Source organism: Gymnoscopelus microlampas (assembly GCF_963454915.1).
Source record: "Gymnoscopelus microlampas genome assembly, chromosome: 9".
NCBI classification, from domain to species: Eukaryota; Metazoa; Chordata; class Actinopteri; order Myctophiformes; family Myctophidae; genus Gymnoscopelus; species Gymnoscopelus microlampas.
Window position 1 is genome coordinate 13,597,622 of NC_139946.1, and position 22,218 is coordinate 13,619,839.

Consider the following 22,218-nt stretch of genomic DNA (forward strand, 5'->3'; position numbering starts at 1 on the left):
ATAAGTACAAAGCGGTAGCCAGTAGGCCTACTGTGCATAGATGTACAGCACCTGAAAGAAAGCATTGGTTAAAAGAGCTGCCATCTAAACACGTGATACGTGATATTTACATATAGCGTTTCTTAGAATAAACTAGCTTTTTTAGTTGTTAGTGATCGTTTCAGCCTCTCAAGACAAAATGCTCAAATTAGGCAAATAAATGCAACAAGTGTAATTTAAAATAAACTTTGTGATTTTATTTGTTTTATACTTACTCTTACACATCATACAATCCTATTTTTTTTTATTTCTTGTAAGAAAAACAAAACAAAATAAAAAGTTATCTGGTGGTGTTTCTGGGGGACTGGAGTGCCAAAAGGATTTCCTGCAGGACAGAACTATCAACTCTGTGAACATTCTAGAACTCATTTGGTGTCCCTCAAACTCGAGACAGAAATAATGACTTCATCTTCACTGTCTCTCATAGATACCATGTGCTGCTGTAAAACACAAGAGAATATTAACCATATTATTCAGTCACGCGTGGTTAAGCGGGTTTATCATCACCATCACTACCATCAACCATAAGCCTTGTTTGATGAAGACAATGATTATGTAAAGTTGTGCTAAAGACAAGATCGAACACATCAAAACTCCATGAAATCAACAAGGGAAAAAAGTATAATGTAATAATATCTAGGATATCTAGTTACAGTTTGCTGGTGCCAAGTCCCTCATCACAAAACACTCAGAACTGCAGTGATTCATCAATCTCAGTTCTATCTGCTCCCCAATACGTCCCCAACCCCAAAATAAACACGTCAATAAGCTAGGTATAGCTTGATGAAAAATGACACTCCATTGCATGAATTGTGGTGGTTTACATTCAAACCGCTCACATTTTCACAAAAGATAAAATTAAAATAAAATACCGGGTGATATGAGCAGTCAATATAAAACAGCATGTGTAAAACCATGACAAGCATAACGTTCACACATCTGAACAATCATACACACAGTGAAAGACAGAATGGTTCAGTTCATTTAAGTCTGTAGCTTAAAAGGACGTGTAACCCATCAGAACTGTACCCCATTTCAAGAAATGACTCCCTCCTGTTAACATGAAAAGTGCTGTAGACCCGGCATGTACATCAAGTCGGAAACAGGAAAGAGCAGACAGGTGTAGTTTCTTAATCTTAGATCTGTCAAGGAAAGGGGAGTATTTTCTAAGGGCCAGCTTTTTAGAGTGAAACTCAAACCAGCAGGCAAGGCAGAATTGCTTATAAGCACGTAACCACATGTCCTTAAAACACAAGACACACACTGGGAAATGGGAAATTGTTGGGACGGTCCATTCACAAGTATCCTGAAATAAGATTATTTTAATGTACATTTCCATCACACACCAATCACTATGAACTGCTTTTTGATCATTAGTGGGCAATTCAAATAACTAGGCTGATTTTCTATCTCCCTGAAGTCTCAGGGGCTTTAGATGGGACACTTATCGCAGCATATAGGCAGTCTTCAAGTTTGCACGCCAAGTCACTGATCCACTTAGACCTGCCCATCAGTAAGACTTTCTAGGCCCTAGAAAGTCATGACCTTTGTCATGATTCCCTAGAATCTAGGGAGTCATGACAAAGGCTAATTATTCAATCACAGGAGAGATGGATAAATACAGGCCAAGCAAAAAGGTGATATGCTGTAGAGAAATTGAGTAATTCTCATCACTTAAAGCATGTGGACTCCTAGAAATGCATATTCAGCCCACTCCTTGCATCTTTTCCAAGCCTTATATATTTAATGATTAAGACGAAGGAAAAGCCCATTTTTTATGACCAAAATGAAGCCTGTTGCAGGGAACCTCTGTGCACAACTCACATAGGCCTAACATCTTTCAATATCATCACTATCTTATGAACAGTCATTTATAACGATAAAGGCATGGATTAGGATCCTGTACTTCAGCAAGGCTAAATACGAAAAGCTTAACAGTAGGGGCAAGTAGGGACATCTTGAACACTATAAAGCCACTGCAAACCTAGGGGCCCTTGCTCAGAGATGAGCCAGTTCTTATCAATACTTTACATATAATATATCGGTAATGTATTCATAGAAATGCCAAATAGAGCTGCTGGTCAGTAAAGAGGATCTTGGAGCAATCCTGCATGAGGGCATTAGTGGTGGTTACAAGCCAGTACAACTTCTCTAGTCTGACAATAGTTACCCCCCTTATACTAGGCAGGTATAACCAGTGAATTAAAGGGGTAAAAAGAAAACAAATACGTGCCATCTCAGGCACATTCTTTTTTTCTTTTGGATAATTATGAAAAGCACTTTTATACACATATTACTATTTTTGACCTTAATCCCCCTCGACTCTGGCAACAATCTACATAGGATTATACTATGGATAGGAGCAACATGGTATTTACATTTGAAACAAACAGTAGAGTCCTGTTAATTTGAACCTCAGACAGCCAAGGTTCCAGCCATGCATGCATTGTGCTACTGCAGTGTCTTTAAAACATTCTTGCTTCGTTTTCAAACAGTGCAGTCAATTACAAAAGAATAATGTGTCTGACTGCACACATATGCATGCAAATTGGATCTTCCTAGGAGTAGCTAGCTAGAAGCAATCTTCATAGCAAGGACTCTTCTGAATCTTCAGCACATCATAAAAGCACAGCACGCTGCATCTCCGTAGTATTGCAACAATATTCACTTCAGCTGAGAGCAAAAGGTGTCACCATTTCACCATACAGAGTAATAGCAACCCAGTTCAGTTTTCATTCAGCATGTGTCAGTGGTCTGCTGGTGGTTGGAGAAACATGGATATCCACTTGGCGTGCCTCCACAGAAGAGAAAAGGGCATTCAAGAGCTCAATATTGCACCCTACTATAACCGGATGTCCGACTAATCAGCCAGCAGGCAAATTGTTCTGCAAGCCTGTTATACTCTGATCGGCTCTAAACTAGAAATGACCCAGATGCTGAACAAAACTGAGTGGGTGTGGCATATATGTTGTATTGTGCTCTGCAGTTGACAACACTTTATTTTGTTGTGCTTGGTGTCCAAATCCAAAATAGAAAAAAATAGAAAAAAAATAGAACTGACATTTTACTGCACAATCTTTAACGGATTAACTGGACTCTACTCCATCATATATCAGAGCTTGTATATTTTTTTCTTCAAATGGTTACATAATCAAAATGGAATCACTTAAATATAATTGAAAAGGTTAAGTGCAAATCACTACGATTTGCTGACACATGCTGCCAATCCTCCAGCACAGACCAACCAAATGATGAAAAAAATAAAATAAATAGAATGCAATCACACAGTTCAAGCTAACTACAATATATTAATATAGATCTTCTGATGTCATACGCTCATTAAAACAGAAAGGAAAAAAAAATACAGAATTCAATCACTCACTTAAGTCAAGGGTCTCAATATCCCCCTCAATTGATCCCCTCCCTACCCAACCTGCCCACTCCAATAACTGTTCATGCACCCAACATCCGTATGTTAACACGATATAAAGAGAATCTCTGGAAAATGCAGAGACCTGGAAGTTCAACCTCTTGTGAACCAAAGAATAAGGGTATGTGAAAGAGAGAAGAAAATAAAACAAATAGGTCAATTTGACATCATTTTTAGTCTGGGGGGGATGATCTATGTCTAGACCTAAAAAAGACCTTGCTGATACATGGAAGGACCCAGTCAGTTCTTTAGCTTACTAGCCTTCCCAATTGACCTTTCTCTGTCATTATGTCCTTAGCCAAGCTGTGGCAGCGCTCTTAAACAGCTTACCCCTGTCTCATTTTATCTACCTCACAGGGCTTGTATAAAAATAAACTCACATGTTTCCCAAGTTGAGAAACAACAAAAAGGGATAAAAAAAAAGAAAAAGAAAAAAATAATTAAATGTCTTCCCTCCCCACAGCAACACTAATGCCCACCATATCCTTACTGCTCTCTCCCCGACTCTCTGGGAAACACACACACGCACACGCGCACACACACACACTTTCATTCACACTCACAAATGCATTCAATCGCAGTCGCAGGTGGAGAGAGAGAGAAAGGGAGATGGTATTGAAGGGAGCGTCTGGACAGGGGCCGTGACTGCATCACCCCACCCCACCCATCTTAGACTACCATGAACAAATGAAGCCATTTCATCATGTGTTTTTCATCCAAGTCGCCATTGTTCTGTATTCACACTGTGTGTCGGGAGAGACTTTATATTAAAGTGCTCAGTCCTCATAACTTCTGGATTTTCTCAGCCACCACGATGGGGTTCTCTTTGCGTATACGGGCAGCAGCGGCACCCCGGTAGTCGTAGGGACAGTCATGTTTGTCAGAGTAGCGATGAATGGCGCAGAATAGGTTACCACAGCGACAGTCAAAACCTTTAAAAGAGAAAAAGAAAAGGAGAAAAACATGGTCAACAGTAATCATTTCAATATCCAAGACACACATGTATTAATCTCTGCGGGGGAATTCATTGGTCACTGACCCCTCCCACAGCATGTGCCAGTTCCCCTTTGGGAGGCAGAACATCTTTTGAAAACCTGTATCCCTCCTCAACCTGCCTGATTAACCCGATCCCCAGCATCCCAACACCATCAAAACATTTTTTTCAGTTTGGGATACAAAATGCATGCCATCAGGAGAGAGACCTCATACAGGATACATGATAAAGAAGTGAAATTGGAAGTGATGAAAAAAGCAATGTGTAAAACAGATCACTATCAAATTTAAGCTGATAAATCTCATGGAATTGGCAACCCACCTGAATTTTTACTTTGTTTACTAAAGAGCTGGAGAGACGGGGAGACCCCCTTTACTGAGCAAACACTATATATTAATGATAAGTATGAGAATATAGAGCTTTAACGTTTTAACAAAAAGCTTTTTGTTATAATCAAAATATATCACTTACAGCACCATCCAGTGGATGTATTGTATCAGTTCTGTCTCCTGGACACCTGAATAAATAAATGCTGTCTCTCATTTACTCTAAGTGCCTACCTTCTACAGGTTGATTGATTCTTAATCAAGCGTTGATGAATCATTAACATCCCTATAATGGACCCTAGTTCTATTTCTTATCTCTTTCACTTAGTTATCAAGCAGAGCATTTGATATTGGTTACTCACACTGTATGGTTTTGCCCTCATGTTCTACTTGCAGGCTTTCTAGCCATAGTCTTTCTGTCCTATTTGTTACTGTAGCTGCCTGTTGCATATACTGTATGGTCGTTTGTATAGTCTGTACAGTGGACTGATAGTTGACCACAATAGAAAATTTGGATTTTATGGTGCTTTTGATTGGTGACAATGTTGTTTTTCAATTCATTGCCAATAGAAGTATTCTATCTGTCTAAAAGGGGGGGGCATTCATATTTGAAGTGGTCAGTCAGTAAGATAATTCGTTTTTCTTGCAAATTGTGTTTACAAAATAATTATCAGTATGAGATGGCTATGGAAAATGATGACCATAACAAAGTTTTAGCCTTTCCTACCTATATTACATACAAAAACAGATCATTATTAGAATTTCTGCTTTCCAATTCCATATCAGTGAATCCCTATTGTATTTGTGAGGTACTGTCTGTCATGGTTATGCATATTGATCTGCTTGACTTCTATGAAGAGCGGTTTACATATTACAGTACACCCAAGTCAAATTCCTACATGCAAATATATCTGACAATTAAAGTGTTTCTGATTCTGACATAATCAAAACAAACCAGTTCAGACAAAGAGGGACAAAATACGTTTTTTAAAGGGATTACGAATGTGCATGTCGTCTACTACTAAAAAAGTGAAAGCTCGACTCCAGGAGAGTGTTTTGAGGCTGGCCAGTTCAGCATCGGTGTGCAAGCCAGCAGTGCACTGTGAAATGCCTTGGACCGTGAAATGCACCACTAGCCTGCAGTATGTTGCTCTCAACTACTACAGTGGTAGGTGGGGTGGACCACATTTGCGTAAATCATGGATTGAGAATGGTGATTTTGTAAATATAGGATGCAGGTAAGGATGGACATTGAATATTAACCCTGAGACTGATTCTACAAATGTCTTCTAAAACAGTTTTCTGAAACACTTATGATGCTATAATATCAGTGGTTCTCAAACTTTTTCATGTCAAGGACCCCCAAAATTATATGTATTTAGCCGCGGACCCCCATCTCAAAATATTTAGTTCCAGGAACCCCCAGAAGCAAAGATTTGAGTTACAAATGTTCGCTTAAAGAAAATATATATTCAAAGATTTGCACAAATGTTCATGATTTAAAAAAAATAGCAGATCTACAAGCTCATAGCACTCGGTGCCGCTCTATGAGCTTGTATATCTGCTATTTTTGAATAGCCAAAGTATAAAATAGTGGTTAAAATCTGAAATGACAGATGCTTTTCTGGTCTTAATGAGTTAATGAAACATAGTAATACATTCCGAGGAAATGTGTATATTGAAGAGCACAAGAGAACAAGTCAAATGGAAACAAGCCCCTAGGGCTTTTTGTGTTATCCTTTTAGCAAAACCTCAGAATGTACTGCCTGTACTGTAAATAATCATGCTAATAAAAAGTATTCAATCAAGCAATCAAAGAGTCATTTCAGAAACACGCACAAACCCAAATGACTACTGTAAGTGTATTTGCAGAGTCCTAGTGAGCCATGCTCACTGAGAGTGTAAACGCCTCCTGGCCATCTTAGTCCTCAGAACATTCTGAGAAGGTGACCTAATCCCATAAATAAGAGTTCTTCTGACAATGCAATGAATTTGCCAATGGTCCACTTGCCAACGTGTGCTCTGGTACCAAGGGCACTCTGGCAATAGTATATAATCCAACAACCACACGTTTCAACACTTTGCACCAAAGGACCAATATGATGCAAGTAACAACGTCAAACTAGGATAGTGTCCCAAAAGGTCCACAGACGTCTAATAAATTCTAAACGCATATACTTATAAAAAAAGACAAATAATGTGCATCTGAATTTAGAACGTTGAAACTGTGAGGGGGATAAAAAGTTATCTAAACTCACAGCTTATGTGACCCATAAACCTTTGAACCTTGTCAGTAGTTAACTATAACCAATTGCTGTGTATAACTTGAAATTCTCTTCCTCACCAGTGAGGCCCACTTTCTTCCGGCAGGTGAAGCAGCGGTTCTTTTTCTTGTTTTTATCAGGGGTCTGGTCACCATCAGAAGTCTGTGCTGCTTCTCCTACTGGCCCTGGTACAAGAGAACAAGAGAAGTTGGATGAGCTCAGTTACACCAGTCCATCCTTCGGTTACTGAAATGGACCTTAACATTGACATTTCTTGTCTTTACTCCCCCCTAATTTTTGCCTGGGAACCAGATTGAAGGAGTAGTTCAACCAAAAAATGACTTGTTTTCTATCAATTTCACACCCCATGAAGCATTGAATTCATGGAGATTTTTTTGTTTAGATTTCTCTTATCTTCTGCTGTGGATGCAGACGCGTCTTCCTTTTTTTCATAGGAAATAATGTGGATCTGGGGATCCACATAGACACGGCGTGGCTCCAATGTAGATCTCTGACTGGCCAGCCTGTGACATCAGTCATCTATGATATCGTTGCTGTTGGGCAGAAACCTCTGATCTCCATACTTTAACTTTTTGTGTTTTTCCGTAAAATAACGCTGTACTTGATCATACTACAACATCACAAAAGTAGCACGAAAGTAGATGATCTGCAAGCTCGAAACGGGCGTGAAGCAACACGATTTGAACTTGTAGATCTTCTACTTTTGCTATTTTTGAACTTGAATCCTGAAAGGTTTTGGACATATGACATTTCCACGCAACAGAGACTATATAATATCTATGATGTATGACTCCAAATTTGAGCAAGGTTTCAGCATGATCACAGCCTTATTGTCTTCCTTTATGAAATTAAAGTGGAATATTTAAAAGTATAAAACATAATTATGTGAAACAAATTTAGAGGAACTACCTCTGTACCCTACTGGCAGCGTTCATACAAAGTTTAGTGCTGATCGGTCCAGCAGTTTGCAAGATTAGGTATACACACATACACAGACCCTCTTATAGATGGCTAGCCTCTTGCAGAGCCACGCTGGTAACATTTTTAAATACCGTTTGATTCTCGAAAATAGGATGGTACACCTTTAACAAGTTTGTTTGATTAAACAGTTAGTTATTTCCTGCTTTTTCAAATATTCTAGTTAAGTGACTAATAACACCTTCAAATCTGTATGGCAAAAACAGCCAAACTTGTTCACAGACATATCAATATTACACCACACCACACATCTCTACAAGCTGAATTCTACTTAATTATGTTTTGTTTGCACGTTTCGTAGCTCTGATTGATCGTAGGGCCATCCAGTTGTGTCCAGAGGCATTTTGGTCTGTGCCTGTTAATAGCCCCTGGAAATAAACGGAGAGTTTCCAGAGCAATTTGCATCTGTGAATATATTGGTCTGGTGATGTCAGGGGGATAAACGGCTATCTTTTACTTTACTTTCATCCTCACCACCCCAGGCCTAATCATATACAGTATTATTGTTCTTGTTGTGCCGTGTTGCCGTTAGCACAGTCTTGTGGACCTTTTCGCTGCTTGTACATGTATTAGTAGTCACAAATAAACCCTCCAGACTCTTCTTGATTCCAATATGCAACATGGGGTAAGTGTATGATGAAAGCGGTGTCGAGAGTTGTGGATGCCAAAGACGAGAAAACAAACATTCTTGCATTTTTGTATGTCCTTGTTCTCAACATGCATGATCCTGCCTTACCTGTGTTTTTGGATGTGCCTTCCTCCTCCTCTTCATCTGCTTCAGCCCGGTCCGAGTCTACAGCTCCTGTATCCTGGGAAATGCTCATGGCTGTCATCTGCTGGGTTACAGGGCTGGGCGAGCTGGGGCTGAAAACACACACAAACACACACACACACATACAACAATGATTAGAAACCATGCGTTTCGCAGTCAACCGGGCTGAGCAGATTCCCTGTCAGTCATTCAACATACCTGGGTGTCCTCTCTTCAGGTGGCGTTCCCACCCCCTCTGTGCAAGGCTCTGGGGTCGTGCTTTCTACAGACACACCGGCTGCTCCTGGGGACCCTGCTGGTGACGTCGCAAGACTTGCAACTGTGAGGAATAGGACACAACACAATATGATAGCCCACACATGTCCAGAACTTAATGCAAAAAAATGGGTGACCTTTCACTTGTATTGAATTCACATGCTAATATTTATTAGACACAAGGGGGTGTTAAAACAAAAATATATATATTTAAAAAAATAAACATAACAAGGATTGTGCAGGAGAGGTATGAAGCCCCAAAGGGTAGTAAAAGAAAAAATATCCCCTGTAGAATTTGCTATTTATCCTCACAGCTCACACTATGATGTTTGTTTACTTGACATAACATGGTGATGCTATTCATCAGCTATACTGGACTAGCATGATGTGCTACGTGTCATTGTCAACTAACAATGGAGAAATCACTCTCTTGCTTTCTAATGCCAAAGTACAGGCAGCCACTGCTACCTATTTTCTCCAGCCCCTTTTAGCAGATTCCAGCACTCCCATTAAACGTACCAAGCCCATTTTGGGGTGATATTCCTGTTGCTCCTACCTCTTACCTGGCCCATACTCAATATATTTTTTAGGTCAGCCCTCTCCCATCTTCCTACCTTTCTCGCCCGGGGGGCTGGATCGCCCCCCTCCCTGTTGTCTCTGCAGGTGTTCCTTGTAGCAGACCGAGCACATGCCGTTGGTGCGAGGGTTACCATAGAAACCGCATCCCATTGCGCAAAGCATTGGCACCTGCGTCTGATTGGTCTCCTGAGCCATGCTCTCTGACAAAAGGGGCAAGGGGGATGGGAGAGGATATTCCTGGAAATGGGGTTGGAAGAGTTGGTCAAAACTATTAGTGTCTCTTTGGTCACATGGTGATTAATTTGTCCAACTAGCTAAAAGAGCCTGGAGACCGGAATTGGGAGCATGAGAAGAGTGTTGGCACTTAAAATGTGTCCCTGAGTAGACCTATGTGTAATTGTAAGGGTTATAGTTGTGTCATTTAAAGGGTTATAGTTACAGGCCTAGTTACACACACTTGAGTGTAATTTGTAACTCAAACGGGACATTTTGCTCTAATGAAAACTAACAACCAAGCTTATGTCCCCCACCACAACAATGCCAAATAAGCAGGATTCGACTTTGCCACTGTAAACAGAGATTTAAATATAGTCTGGAAAAGCCCAAAATAAGAACACTTCAGATGAGCATTGTTTTCCCTCTTTAATGTACTAACAGTGATGATAGGTAAACTAGAGTGTTGCCATGGCAGTCAGGAACAATCACAAAAACTGGGAAGGCAATGCAAACAAACGGGTTTATATCAAAACAAAAACATCACAGAGTTTAAATATAGTCTTAAAAAACCCAAATAGGAACACTTAAAAATAGCATTTTTCCTATTTAATGCACTAACAATGATGATGGGTATATGAGCTAGATTGTTGCCATGGTAGTCAGGAGGAACAATCACAAAAACTGGGAAGGCAATGCAAACAAACGGGTTTATACGAAGACAAAAACATCAACAGAAGAAAGATGGGTTGTTTCTTTGCTACTGTAGCTGTACAGTAGATGTGTGGTGTGTAGATGTGTGTAGTGCTTGCCTGCGCCGCGCAGCCAAGATGTTTTGATCGGCCACCAGCAAAGTTCACAACAAAGAACAAAAGCTAAAGAAATGTCTGCTCAAGACAAGTCTGAACGCGAAAACAAATGGAACAAAAGGCCTCCTGATCACAATAAACAACGTATAGCCCGCTGGCCCGAGTAGAGCTGGATAAACAACTTATATACAGCTGATCGTCATCGTCACACACTTTTAGTTTTAGTCCGCAGCCGAAAACAATCGCTGTCCTCTGGCTTGTTGTTGAGGCTCAGTGTAAAATATAACGTACAGGATCGTTTACACTTTGTCGCGCGATCGTGTCGCCTGGACAAAAAATGACGTAACTAGTTTAAACTGAAAGGTGTCGACTTGTTGTTTTCAGTTGAAATTACGTCATTTTTGTCCAGCGACACGATCCGTGCGATTAAGTATGATTTAAAACCGAGCGATCGTTAGCCCACAACGGGCCATCGGGTCAGCTCAGCTGGCCGACTTGTTGTGGCTGGCTGTGGCACTGAAAAGAAAAGCGAAGCTAACAGTTCGATCCCAAAGAAAAACACACATTGACGGAAAAACAACCGTTGAACTGCCCGATCGCGATCGGGAAGTTTAACGGTTGTTTTCGGTCTCGAGAACGGCTCTAATAAATAAAACCCCCAACCGACACTTAACGATAGCTATAGCTAGCAGCCCGTTAGCCAGACAGCTAACACCATCAGCTAAACCAGAGAACGGTGCGCATCGCGACAGCGGTCTGCGCTCGTCTAACGGGATCCGATCGGCCACGATTGTCCCACAAAGTCACCGAGGACAAAGGCGATACCTGAAAGTCAAAGTACCGAGGGCTGTCGACGACCTTGGTCTTCAGATTTGGACAAGTTTGTCTGTCCTCTTGTTGTGCGCGCGGCCTCCTAACCACCAGCGCTAGCTCCCGACATGAGAAACACAACGAGCATGACGTCACCCCACCCAAGCAACAATTCATCATTCCATGAAATGGGACTCAGAGATCAGAGGACCCCCCATGCAGGGCAGGCAGCATCCTACTGTATCAAGAGATCAGTTGACTTTTGATTGATCGATTGAGTACTTAATGAACAGTTTGCAAAGACAAGCACAGTTCAATACGAGGTCTGAGGATTTTAAACCCCAAGAAAGCACTATGGCTTGTTTCCATTGGGGTCCTTTGTACTCAATTCATCCTATGTCATCTTATGTACTCTATCAGAGATCAGTCATCATCCAATGTACATGATCATCATCATGATCATCATCTAATGAAGTGGTTCTTAAAGTTTCAAAGTTTCAAGGTCTCTCCTTAACTCTGACAGTGTACAAATGGAACCAAATGGACTGGTTCCATTTGTACACCGTCAGAGTTACAGACTTGTAAGGGTCCATAGAGCCCCCTCAAGGAACCCTGAGAGTCCCTCTGACCGCGCTTTGAGAACCACTGATCTAATGTATATGATCACACACTGACACACTGAGATGCTATGCAGTCCCAATTTTATTGACATGACAGGTCATTGTTGTTATTAATGCTTTATAAAGAGAGTCTGCCATTTCCACCAACAAAGTGCAAACATAACCACAAATGAATTACAATGTAAAAAATGAAATGCTGTATATATATATGTCAACTTGAAAAGATATATTTGGCACCGTCTAACTGACTTTCTGTGTGTGTGTGTGTGTGTGTGTGTGTGTGTGTGTGTGTGTGTTGGGGATGGAACCATGTATAAGGTAAGTATAAGTCTGCATTATTTAGCTTTGTAAATTACATTTCTTGAAATGAATAAATACAATTCTTTCAAAGATGGTTTTGGTCCCATTTACAGTAATTCTAGGATGATGATAAGATTACAAAAGGCATATTTTCCCCAGCAGGTTTTTTTCCTCAATTTCTACACAAAAAAATAAGTGAACAAATGATTTCACCTCTTTTAGAGAGTTTAGGATTTACACAAAGTCTTATATTCAAATGGCAATGTGTTCAAAATATATATTTGTAAAGGCCACAATTGTAAATGCATTTATAAAGTACTCTATGTATTTATATATTTATATTTAGTGCATACCAGTTGCTTGTGCATGATGGAGACATCAGCACACACAAATGCAAACATATCTACACAATCTCAAGTCATCAAAAAGCAGCACAATGTAAAGGACATTTTTAAAGTGATCAGCACAGTTGTTACATCGAACCGTGAAGATACGGAACACGTTTATTTTGGTGGGTCTGTCTTCACACCTGCCTGCTCCTCCACTTCTTTCTCAGTGAGCATCGGGGCAAACGGACCCACCAGCCAGTTGAGTGGGGTGTTGTTGAGCAGATACTCCATAACGCCATCCAGGGACTGTTGTACCTGAGAGCAATAAGATATTATGTTACTTTAAACCCAATATCGAAATCCTTATCACCTTAAATACCTAAATTCAACTTGTAGGCAGGAGGTGTCTCAAATATTGAGGTGTCACGAAAAGAGTGGAAATAGGAACTGTAAGCTGGTTTGCCCTAGATTCAGAAATACATGCAAATGAGTAGATTCTCTTGGGAATGGATTTGTTTATTATAATATATATTCTGTTGTTTTCACTGAACCTAATTTTATAGTGGCTCTCATGGGTGATGATCGGTTTACTAATGAAAAGGTAAACGAGGTATTAACTCACTGTACAGTGTTAAGTGCTTAAATGATTCCAACAGCACAACAAAAGTGAAGCAAACATTTCCAGCTTTGAACTGAATCAAGCCGAGTTGATGCCACGATAACAACCACCAACAGCCTGGTGGTGTAATTAGTACCTGTGTTAGGTGTTGACGGCTCTGCTCCAGGAGGAGGGGTGTGATGGTACTGGTGTTCCCCAGGGATGAGTGCAGTTCTTCGGCCGACCGGCGCGCGCTGGCCAGCTGGTCCTGGACCGCTCCTGGCAGACCCTGGGCGCTGGACACCACGCTGGAGCATGCTGCCCGGATCTGGTCGCTGAGACCGTGCACCATGGAGAGGGCTCTCCATTCCAGCTGCTGTAGGCAGATGATTATTCATAAAGCAACCAGAAATAGTGATGCATCTGAAGGGGACAACTTATTTGTCATTTAATGAAGTTGGCCTGATTTTGTGTCTTCTTCCCTTACAAGACAATGCTCATGCTGTGAGACATCTGTTGTTTTCCCCTTCAATCAGGCAAGATTCTGATAGTAATACATTATTTACACAAAAATGGTCAAAATATTTCACTTCGTACTTTATAGCATTGGGAATCTTGGAAATGCGTTTAACCCAGTCAATCCGGGAACTCATCTGTGTCATTTTAGATTTTAGCTATAACTATTATTGTATATTTAGGCTATTCAAAAATAGCAGATATACAAGCTCAAAGCTTGTAGATCTGCTATTTTTTTTAAATCGTGAACATTTGTGCAAATCTTTGGATACATATTTTTTTAAACAACATTTTTAACTCAAATCTTTGCTTCTGGGGGTCCCTGGAACATAATATTTTGATGGGGATCGGTGGCCAAAAACATAATTTTGGGGGTCCTTGACAAGAAAAGGTTTGAGCACCACGGATATAGCAACAATAGTTTTTCAGAAAACTGACAAAATGACAAATGTTAGCTTAAAAAAAAATATATATTCACAGATTTGCACTAATTTTCAAGCATTTTTTTTTTTAGCAGATATACAAGCTCATAGTGCGGCACTCTTTGCCGTGGTATGAGCTTATACATCTGCTATTGAATAGCTTTTGAATAGCCAAAGAAATCTAAAATGACACAGATGCGTTTCCGGATTGAACGGGTAAATTGTAATTCATTTCATGGACTACAGTCCTGACCTCACCTCCTTCTCATCTTTAGGACCATCCGCCTCCGCCTGGCCATCTCCAGGCTGCCTCTGCTTCCATTCTGTCCAGAGCTGGAGCAGCTGTTCCGGGGCTCCTCCTATCTGGTTACCGGCAGTACCCAGAGAGGTGCGGGCGCTCTCCAGTAGGTCCAGAGTACTTGTAATCTGAGATATTGCAGAATAGGAGGTATCCCTGGCATGCCGGGCCCTGACCAGGGACTGCTCACGGGCTCGCTCCTGTACCTTGGCAGAGAGCTTTCCCAGACGGACAAAATAGCTGGGGCTGGAGGGTGGGGTACCAATCACCTCCTCACTGGTGACAGGCTCAGCCACAGCAGCTGAAACAGAGAGAACAGAAATTTCCAAACAACTGATGATCTCGACAGTTTGTGTTTTTGGCAAATTATACATTCACAATCCGTTTCTGGAAGGTCACAGATTTCAATGTGAACCCCTCCTGTCTCAGCAGTGATCACATGAAGTACAGTTCAGGCAGGCCTACATGGTAACATGACATCATCAGTAGCAGGTGTCAAAGCTGTGAGAGTGCTGGAGATCTTTGCAGGTTTATGGGCCAAGTTAACAGTTGGGGTGTTCATCAAAATGTCCCCGTCTTCCTCAGCTATGAATAGCCTGAGCCATTCATGTGTTCAAATCGAGTCACTGTACTAAATCTTGATCACTGCTCCCTTACCACATCATCTGGACCGGCCTATGTGATTAGGAAATATTACACACAGTCATTGCGGAAACTTATCACTCAACAGTGCAGCACTGCTGGTGTGAGTAATCATTGACTGTTAATGTTCTCTACGCCCCTGGTTCCCAAACCTATTAGCTCGAGACCCAAAAGAGAAATCTATTGTTTCCCAAGGACCCAAGCTAGTGAAAATAGACGATCTACAAGCTCACAACGCATCTCACGACGCATTATGAGCTTGAAGATCCACCATTTTCACTACTTATTCAATCAATGTAAAGCGCTTTGGATAAAAGCGCTGTATAAATGCACCATTTACCATTTTACCATTTACTTATTCAAAGGTTGTTTTTTCTAATTTGTTTATTTTATTTATTCATTTTGAAAAATGTTTTGAACATGTTTTCAAATAACAATTAAAAACTAATGGGTCCCGACTCCCGACCCAGTGTTTGACAGTAAGCTTAGCAGCTAGTTACTGACCCAGCTCTCTCTCACTAAGTGGCAGGTTCTGGTCGACCCAATCCTCGGACCGACTGAGAGCCATCCCGACCCCACTGCTGACCATCTGGCCCACCCGGGTCCCCAGGACTGAACTGATGCCTCCGCTGACTGCTGCCCAGCTCATCCCCATGCCACTCATCCAGGCTCCCATCACAGCTCCAGCCACAGCATCCTTGGCTCCCGTCAACATGCCCACTGTATCTGACACCACCTGAGGGAGAAGATGATGAACCTGAATAATATGCTTTAACAGAGTAGATCGATTTCAGCATCTACAACTGTGGGCCGTTCAGAACCAATGTGACCACTAACAAATGAGGTTGTAAAGTGACGCAAAGAACAAACAGTATTCATGTTCTCCTTTAAGTAAGTGATAACGCACCGTGTCCCGATATAGGATAATATAGAGTCTGTTATTTTGCTCTATCAATTCAGGACACCTTGGAGTGCATTGTCATACTTATACCACAACCACATACTAGAAAATAATTATTGAAAATATTAACATAAAAAACAGCAAACAAAAGATGCCATGTCTTGGTAACCACCTTCTGTTAAAGTTTGTTTATTATTGTTGTTAAGGTTACATGCAGTTTATTATATCACAAGCACTGATGTAGTTGTATGCTGCTATATGTTATAAATATGTTTTAAGATTTGTGCTTGTGTGGTAGAACTGGAATATATGGTGTTCTGTCTAACCTTGTCAGCTGGCTGTTTAAGGATGGGCAAGTTTTCCTCCATCTTATCCATTCCCATCATGGCATAGTCATTCACAGCAGAAACTACAATTAAGTAGCAACAGAGGGCAAAAGACAGAAAAAAAAGAGTATAATTAAGCACATAAACCCTGGCATCCCTATTTTGGGAAAAACTCTTTCAGATATAGCAGAATTACCGTATATCTACAAGCTCACAATGCGTTCCTCCCCATATTCTGGTGGGGGAACATTCCCAGAAAATAGCCAAGCTACAGTACAAGCTCACAACTTGTCGCAAAGCGTTGGGAGCTTGTAGATCGGCTAAGATATTTGGTGTAGAGGGGGGGAAAGAGCTGACCAAGTACAGAGCCAACCCGGTCAACTAAGTATTAGTTTACTATTGGGTTTAAGTTGTTAAGTGGTTAAAAGCTGAGACAAGAAAGCAAAAATGTTGCAACACTACAGTCACTTCCACTGCTGTGGATACCACTTCTGAAATCGGATTAAACCAGTTTTTAGATTGAGAAAGGCTATTCAATTGGGCCAAACATGATCCATTATTTCTTTCAGTGTCAGGAATATTGTATCATCGTCAAACAGTGGAAGCTGAAACATCCATACAAACAGGTGAGGAATGCATCAAATAAGTGATTTAGAAGCTTATTGAACTTACTGTATGCATATACTAGTCACTGAAAGGCACTTATAAATGAAGGGCTGTAGTAAAAAGAATAAAATAAAGTCAAGTCTTGTTTGTGGCAGTTGCCAGTTCTTAAGAAGAAATCTCACTTTTGTAATTCATGTGGCATCTTTATGCACTTACACTAGTAGTAATACATTGAATTCTGACTCTCAATCTTACATCAGTGATATTTAATGTGTTGCCTGGATTCTTGAAAAATGTCACCTCACACTATTTTTATGCTGAGACTGTGTATGGAAATAACCTATTAAACATGTAACCACTTTAATTTGAACCTACTCTGTGGCTCCAGCATATCCAAAAGGGGCTTGGACCCTGTGGTGGCAGCTGCTCCCAGGGTTCGAACCCCACTCTCCGCAGCATCCATCACCCCCTTCAGCAAGGGCATGCTGTCCTTGGTGCTGCTGTAGGCGCTGGACACCACTCCACATGCTGAACTTACTAAGGGCAGGTTACCCACCCTGGATACGACATTCTGGGAAGAGTTTCAACGCTACGGTTAACAACAAGACATACAGTAAAGATTTGGAGATCTTTGGAGACTATGGTACTTGTCAAGGCCCACATGAAGAGAAAAAAAAAATACATTCAGGCCAACACAAAGCCTTTCTCAGTAACGGGTATGACATTCTGCTTACACACAATAGCTTATGCAGAATAGCTTTTCAGTATTCTGTGTGAGCTGCTGCTTTCACAGAATAGCTTTTCAGTATTCTGTGTCAGCTAATGAGGAATTCCACCCACTAACACGTGAGCCAATTGAGATTCTGAAGGTCAAATGATTATCTTGTAATATACCAAAGTTTTCTAAGAGGCTTAACCACTACCCTGTTTTAGACAATACTTCATTGTGCAATGGTATTGCGTGGCAAAAAGAGCCAATCTACAAGCTCACAATGCGATATGACATGGTGTGCGCTACAGCGCTTGTAGATTGGCTATGTTCACAAACCTAGTGCAAAATAGGGAGCCAGGTTAAAAGTGGTTAAGAAACAGCGCTCCTCACCTGTTGGTCTTCATTAGGTGGCAGTGTAGCTGGCGCTCCACCAGTCTGCTCACTGTCTGTGTCTGCCATTGTGACTGTTGACTTAAATCTAAATGATAAATAAATATATTCAATTCAAACTTTATTTCAGACACACAGGGGCTCCATAGAGTACATACAAATCATCAACATCACACAACAAATTAAACAATAAAAAAAACATAACATCATAAATAGAGGCTGACTCTCCAGTGTTTACGCAGCCTGGACGAGTACCGGAGACAGCTCTTCCCAAGATTGACTATATCCACAATAATACTGTTCCGGGACTCATCCAGGCGAGACATGAATCCATACACAGAGTGCCTTAATAGAGCCTCACATGTGTGGATTCCACATATTACGAACAAGACTGGCACTATGCCTGCGAAGCAGCATATTAGCCTGGGCATAAAGTTTACGGCACTGTCTAGAGATATCTCTATCGTCATGGAGATTATCAGTGAAAATGTGGCCGCGGTACTTGATTTCCTGGCATACAGAAAGACGACTGTCACATAAGTGAAAGGCTAGGAAGGCCATTTTTTTTGTCCTCGTGGCTTCTCACTATCATGACACTACTCTTTTTTTGCATTCACTTCCAAAATCACTTCCAAATTGCATTGTGTACTTTTACTGCTCCTAGTATTGATGATTTCTTGTATAGTATTGTATGTCTTTATGAATTGAATACATAGGACCACAATGGAAACAAGCCCACAGGGCTCTTTGTGTTATCCTTTTAGCATTATAACTGTCTATATCTGTACTTTTTGCAAACTGTTAGTTAATAAAAGTATTAATTCAATCAATCAATTATCTTCAATCTCTGACACGGAACAGAGTTGTGTACACAGATTGATTCAGCTCAGTTGGCATTTGCCATCATGATGAAACTTTCTGTCCTTTGTTCTCAGGCCTAATACTTCATCTGCTATGAGATTCATGCTTTGAGGAGCTTTCTGTCAGTTTGTGTTTAATATAGACGGCATGACAATTCAACCATGTTCACTTAATTTATCAAGCAGCATGATGCAAGAGGGGTGAAACCACATCCCATAAAGCAAGGTAGTAATATAATATGAATGATGGATTTTTCTTTCTCGTGGTTTGTTTTTATTCCTCAAGCAACATGTTTTGCAACTAGATTTGGATTGAAACACAGTGTGGCATCTTAGCTTCTATGGTGGGGCAGAATGTATGATTTATTGGTGAAAATTGAAAGCCGTGCTGCTGTACAAATGTACACCATGTTGTCTGAAAAGCATGTACCAGACGACTTTCCAGACAGCTGCTGGAAAGTGCTTCTTTCCCCACTTGGGTTTTATTTTATGTTGCGTATAATAAACATAACATTGACCCCGCCTCAGGTGCTCACTCATCAAGGCCTCTACCAGCAAGAAAACAGAGAAGGACCCCTGTGGGAAAAGCGAACCTTCATCAATCCTTGACCATCTCTACCATCTCACCACTTGTGGATTGCAACAACCTCGGTTCTATCAGATGGCAGCTCTACAACCCCGCCCGCCCCCTTCACAGCTATCACAGCCCAAAGCAAAGTCAATTAACATTTTTACATCTGTGACCTGATGTACAAGGTCACGGAGGCACATGACGTGTGATTGCACTGCCAGAGACGCAGAGTACGGCGAGCGTGACCTACCAGCTGTCACCAGCTGTCACTTCTCAAGAGAATATGCTCTCTGTTCTGAATGCCAAGAAAGAAGAGGCTGCATGGCTTCCTAACAGCCATAGTGTGACAGTTGAGGAGGATTATTTGCCATCCCTGGCCCGAAGACACTGATAACGTGTGGTAGTGGGCTATAGAGATAGGCCTCATATCCCTTGCTGATGCTGTCCAATCACTGATTACTCATTCCTTCACTTCCAAATTAACTACACTACAGCCTTGCAATCAATAACAGCTACGGACTGGAATTTATAAATAGCTATTCCTTTTGATCAGTTTTAATACAGAATTCCAGATGGCACAGCAAAGACATAAAATTGCTCAATTATGGTCTGGTCAGCAAACCATCTTGGCAGTATGAAGCCTGGTGTTTGACGCAATCTGTTTCAACTCTCCAAGTGATTGCAAAAATTGCAATGGAAGACATTGTTAAGCAAGATGGGTTTTTTTCAGAGAGGCAATGGGTGAAAATTTCCCTTCCATCATTACAGTCCCGGAGCAAAGTCTGAGATTTAGCTCCCTGATAAACAAGTTCACGATAAAAACCATAGATACGTTTTGTAGCTATATTAGTTATATGGAAGGCTATAATGCACTGAGAGACAAAAAAGGTTGTCTGGTGGGTTCCTATCACAGTGGCCAAGGTGTCTCTTCTAGCTCCTTGCTAATTTCATGACAAAAATACTACAGGGGGGCCGCCAAATCGTTGTGTGATATCATATGCATTAACCACTTAAACCCTAGAATCCCTATTCTGAGGGGAACATTAGCCGAAAATAGCAGATCTACAAGCTCACAACGCTGCGAGGCATTGTGTGCTTGTAGATCAGCACATTTAGGCAAAGAGGTTTGGAGTAGAGGGAAAAAAGAGCAGATCAAGTACAGAGTCAATGGTCCAGTTCACCAATTATTGAGGGTTTCATTGGTTAAATGATTGAAATAAACAAGAAAAATACATTAATTCACACAACACTTCTAGTCTATGAAGCCATCTATAAAATCTATTAAAAAGGTTTAATCTGCAACACAAATGTATACAATATGTAGTGAGACTGGGGTCCCTGATTCATCTCTCTCTCAGCTAAGGGGTCCTTGGCCTGAAAAACCTTGAAGACCCCTGGTCTACAGTATGGCCAAAAGGGAGGGGAGGGGATGAGGAGGAGGGGAGGGGTACTGCCTCTCCCATCTGGACCAAGCTGGTGACCTCTGATGAAACTATTGGCACACTTGGCTGTCTCACAGGTAGGGCAAAGTATCATACTGTAGCTGAACAGTCAACGGGTACTGTACGTGTGGTTTGTCGTGGTCTAACTTTACTTTGATTGGGTCAACAGATACAAATGCCATGGTAACGTTAAAACGTTATGCCATGGAGAGAAAGAATGAAAGAGGGAAGGACGAATTTAATTCATTATTAAAATGGGATGGGACCCTCCATTCTACTTTAGCACTTTAATAAAGATGTGAGAGAGAAAAACCTGAAATTGAAATTAATATTTGTTTTGGTGAAGTACAGTCATTCCAGGATACTAATATAGTCCAAAACGGAATTAATTAGATTAGAATTATAAACTTGACTCCCCTTATTTACTCCCCCATGCTTTCAAGTTACAGTACAGTAGCCTGTAATCCCATGTCGGATTCATGAACTCCACCCCTCAACAATGGGGTTAGCAAACATCACTTCCCTCATTCCTGAAGTTTAACACAACTGGCAAAACAGACTTGTTAAATAACTAAAATCAAATAAAATATTGTGTACATACATGGGCCTGTCCTGCCAGCAGCTGTGTTGGACTAGCCTCTCGCCTCAAACAAAAACATACAACTTATAAGTTGATGATTAGGGAGAACAGAAACAAAACCGTTAGTGGGACTGACCTCTCTGCTGCGGCCGATGTTTTCCTGTCCTCCCGTGAACCGACGAAGTGACCAGCAACTTGTAGCTCTCTGTCAACTACGATCAGGCCCTTCTTTCAACACAAACTATTGTGCAACCCAATGAACACATGACATAAAGCAGAGACAGGCGGGGTGGGAGCACATTGTCGCTGAATGACTGTTCAACTTCAACCAATCATATCACACAATACAGAAGCGAAAGCAAAAAGTCAGAAAATGTGGAAGTACGTCATAATTAGCCATGGATACGCGTCTGTCACGACCGTCATGGGTGAACTTCAATCTGGTGTTTGCACTTTCTGCATTTACGGCCCGTACATCTACATAAACGTTCAGATTTAAAATATAAAGCGCTTACCTCATGACCACAGATGTTAAAATGATGTACGGGCTCTCATAAGTACCATTATCTTCCGTATTGTTCAATAAAACGCATTTTAATCTGATTGCTGGCCATT

At 41.0% G+C, this 22,218-nt stretch overlaps 2 protein-coding genes across 4 annotated transcripts; both read right to left on the minus strand.

The window, feature by feature from the left end:
• Window positions 1-211: 211 nt before the first annotated feature.
• On the minus strand, window positions 212-11,649 carry LOC311052214 (AN1-type zinc finger protein 5). Of its 3 annotated transcripts, XR_014601485.1 has the most exons (7): window positions 11,522-11,649; window positions 9,694-9,895; window positions 9,023-9,143; window positions 8,789-8,916; window positions 7,134-7,238; window positions 2,004-4,401; window positions 212-1,939 (listed from the first exon to the last, which is right to left on the minus strand). XR_014601485.1 is itself a non-coding variant. In XM_084067071.1 (6 exons), exons 2-6 carry the CDS (start codon window positions 9,851-9,853, stop codon window positions 4,253-4,255), a joined length of 663 nt encoding a protein of 220 aa, XP_083923197.1. In that variant the 5' UTR covers window positions 9,854-9,895; window positions 11,522-11,649; the 3' UTR covers window positions 212-4,252. The 3 variants fall into 3 exon arrangements, 2 of the variants coding, with proteins under 2 accessions (XP_083923197.1, XP_083923198.1); XM_084067071.1 differs by having other exon boundaries at window positions 212-4,401; XM_084067072.1 differs by having other exon boundaries at window positions 212-4,401; window positions 11,506-11,615.
• A 525-nt stretch (window positions 11,650-12,174) lies between these two features.
• On the minus strand, window positions 12,175-21,883 carry plin3 (perilipin 3). The gene is made up of 8 exons (XM_084067111.1): window positions 21,740-21,883; window positions 18,151-18,238; window positions 17,424-17,619; window positions 16,443-16,525; window positions 15,720-15,951; window positions 14,534-14,874; window positions 13,495-13,713; window positions 12,175-13,054 (listed from the first exon to the last, which is right to left on the minus strand). Exons 2-8 carry the CDS (start codon window positions 18,217-18,219, stop codon window positions 12,914-12,916), a joined length of 1,281 nt encoding a protein of 426 aa, XP_083923237.1. The 5' UTR covers window positions 18,220-18,238; window positions 21,740-21,883; the 3' UTR covers window positions 12,175-12,913.
• Window positions 21,884-22,218: the final 335 nt, after the last annotated feature.